Here is a 3,092-nt window from a genome sequence, read left to right on the forward strand (position 1 = left end):
GGTAAGAACAGTGCCTTACTAAACATTAGCTACAGTATCTTGGAGAAGCCTCAAATGCCACAATAAGGAACTTGGGCTATCTCTTGTGGGCAGTGGGAACCATGGATGGTTCGTGAACAAAGGAGACGACAGTTGATCAAAACTGGGAGCCACGTGCTGGGAGGGGAGAGGTTTGAGAGGTTGGTGGGCAGGATCCTGCAGTCCTGAAGGGGCGAAGAGGAGCATCTTAGATGCCTGGGGGGCGCTGGGCTGGGTCTGACCCCTGAAGGGGGACTTCACAGGCCCCAGAGGACCAGAAGGAGAGAGCATCTGGGCAGGGCAGCCCCTCAGTCTGTTTCCGCCCTGCTCCTGACAGTGTAGCAGATTAACACTTGGGAGGGTAGAGGGTGAGCAGTGGGCGGGAGCCCCCACCAGGACAGAGCCAGCGCCAACGCTGTAACCCACCGCACCCAGCCCCCAGACCAAAGTGCTCTTCTCTGCCAGGCTGGCAGGCCCGTTGTAGCTCAAGCTCCTGAAACGGTATGGAGCCCCCCTCCACCCACCCCAGCTTGCCCCCGTTCTGGTTCTGCACCCTGGGCCTCTGCAAGTAGGGGCTGGGGAATGGCCCCTTAACCCTTTCGCCAGCCAAGAGCCCCCTCACCCCCGTGCCTGCCGGCCTCAGCCACATCTATTCTCCCCACAACCCCCCCCATGCCTCCCCCTGCCTGTCGCCCCCTCCCAACCCCCCTCCAGTGTTCCTGTCTCTGCGGCTGCTCATCGTGCCTGCCCAGCTCAGGGCGCCTGGGCTCTGTCGCCACCTGAGTTCCCTGGCAGCCTGGTTGCCATGGCACCGTGGGAGCAGGTGTGGCAGAACAACAGCTCCGGGTAACCAGGGCGGGCAAGACCCAGTGCCCAGCTCCTACCACTCTTCAGCCTTGAGACCCTTGTGCCCCTCCCCCAGCTGAACAGAGGAGGCCATGAGGAGAACAAGGAAGTTGCCCCGCAGGGCAGCTCTTTACCTGTGAGGATGCTGGATGGGAGGTGCCTCCCACTGTCACTGAGCCCATGTCCTGGTGGCCAGGGAACCCTGGGAACTGGCCAAGCCCGGAGTCCAGGCCTCTGAGGGCAGAGGCAGGGCTGTAGGGGGCAGGGCTGGGCGAGCAGGGGAGAGCCTAGATGTGCAGGATGTGGGAGTGGGCCTCAGGCCTGGGGACAGGGCTGATCGGGGATGGTGCTGGGGATAGGGCTGGGAGGGATGCATGTCTCGTCTTGTCTCCTCTTGGGGACAGAGCTGTGAGGGGAAGAGGTCTGGGGGGGTGGAGATACAAGGGAATTGGTCCCTCGGGGGAGGAAGGGTTTTGGGATGGAGCTGTTAGGGGCTGAGATGATTAGAAAAAGGAACTTGAGGGGACAAGAGTGGGAGGAAACTGGTCTGAGGATAAGGCTGTGAGGGAACATGGCCACGAGGGGACCAGGCTGTGAGAGTAGAGTAGGACTGGAGACAAGACTGTGAGAAGACATGGCTGGAGGGAAAGGAGTCTAAAAGGATGGAGCTGTGAGGGGACAGGGCTGAAGGGGCGAGGACAGGACTATGAGGGCAGTGAGGAGACTACTTGGGGGGTAGGACTCCCCTCTGGCCTTTAAGTATTGGGGTCCTTGTATCTGTGAGGACGCTGGGGAGGATGGGGTTGTGGGAAGGGATCTGGTCCACCCACTCTCAGTCTGGCCCAGCAGGCCTGTCTCCTGTTCCCACATCCTGGCTCATCTTATCTCATCCCCACAGTGTGGAGGGTGATGCCCCAGGCAGTGACCTGAGCACAGCGGTTGATAGTCCCGGGAGCCAACCCCCCTACCGGCTGAGCCAGCTGCCCCCCACCAGCAGCCACATGGGGGGCCCCCCTGCTGGGGTGGGCCTTCCCTGGGCTCAGCGGGCTCGCCTCCAGCCAGCCAGTGTTGCCCTGAGGAAGCAGGAAGAAGAGGAGATAAAGCGCTCCAAGGCCCTGTCGGACAGCTATGAACTCTCCACAGACCTGCAGGACAAGAAGGTGCCGACGACGAGATGGCTCTGGCCGGGAGTGGGGGTGGGGGTGGGGGTGTGAGAGGACCAAGGGAGGGATTGGAATGTGGCACTCAAAGGTGGTGTCCAGGGAGGGATAGTGAGACTAGAACAGGAGAAGACTGGCTCCAGAACCCTTCACCCTACTAGGGCCTCACTGACCCATTCACCATCCATCCACTGAGTCTTGTATTCACTCAGCAAACATTGAGGGAAAGATGGCTCTGGCCGGGAGTGGGGGTGGGGGTGGGGATGTGAGAGGACCAAGGGAGGGATTGGAATGTGGCACTCAAAGGTGGTGTCCAGGGAGGGATAGTGAGACTAGAACAGGAGAAGACTGGCTCCAGAACCCTTCACCCTACTAGGGCCTCACTGACCCATTCACCATCCATCCACTGAGTCTTGTATTCACTCAGCAAACATTGAGGGAGCTCCATGCTGGGCACTGGAGATGTAAAGATGAAACACCTGGACCTAGTCCTCAAAAATCTCAGTGTAAGGGGAGAAGCACACACATAAATTGACAAGTTCAGAACAGTGTGTTACAAAATATCACATGTATCACACAAGGTATTGTTTAGCTACAAAGGGGACACAAAATACTATGTACAAAAGAAAAAAACTGGAAGGACATATCCCAAAATGTAATTGTGGTTATGCCAGGTGTTGGGACTTTAGGTGAACCAAACTTCCTCCCTTCCTTCCTTCCTCCCTTCCTTCCTTGCTCCCTCCCCTCCCTCCCTCCCTCTCCCCTGTCCTCCCCCCTTTCTTCCTCTCTCTTTCAATTTTCTTTCCTTCCTTCCTTCCTCCTTTCCTTTTTTCCTTCCTTTCTTCCCTCCCTCTCTTCCTCTCTCTTTCTCCTTCTTGCTTTCAATTTATGTCTTCCTTTCTTTCCTTTTTTGGCTTCTCTGTGTTTTTTCTTTCCTTATTTTAAAATACTGAATGTCTACTTCTTGTAAATAAAAAAAGAGGGGCTTGCCTGGTGGCGCAGTGGTTGAGAGTCCGCCTGCTGATGCAGGGGACATGAGTTCGTGCCCCGGTCCGGGAGGATCCCACA

The 3,092-nt window shown here is 57.3% G+C and overlaps 1 protein-coding gene across 1 annotated transcript in view; it reads left to right on the plus strand.

Annotated features, from left to right (window-relative positions):
- Window positions 1-924: 924 nt before the first annotated feature.
- The window catches only part of IQSEC2 (IQ motif and Sec7 domain ArfGEF 2), a 19,586-nt gene continuing 17,418 nt past the window's right edge, over window positions 925-3,092 (plus strand). Inside the window, exons 1-2 of the mRNA XM_024739483.1 lie at window positions 925-1,000; window positions 1,763-2,024. Of these exons, the coding sequence (XP_024595251.1) occupies window positions 957-1,000; window positions 1,763-2,024 (306 nt within the window). The 5' untranslated portion in view covers window positions 925-956. The remainder of the gene's footprint in view (window positions 1,001-1,762; window positions 2,025-3,092) is intronic.

This window comes from Neophocaena asiaeorientalis, unplaced genomic scaffold (genome assembly GCF_003031525.2).
Source record: "Neophocaena asiaeorientalis asiaeorientalis breed wild unplaced genomic scaffold, Neophocaena_asiaeorientalis_V1.1 scaffold822, whole genome shotgun sequence".
Lineage (NCBI taxonomy): Eukaryota > Metazoa > Chordata > Mammalia > Artiodactyla > Phocoenidae > Neophocaena > Neophocaena asiaeorientalis.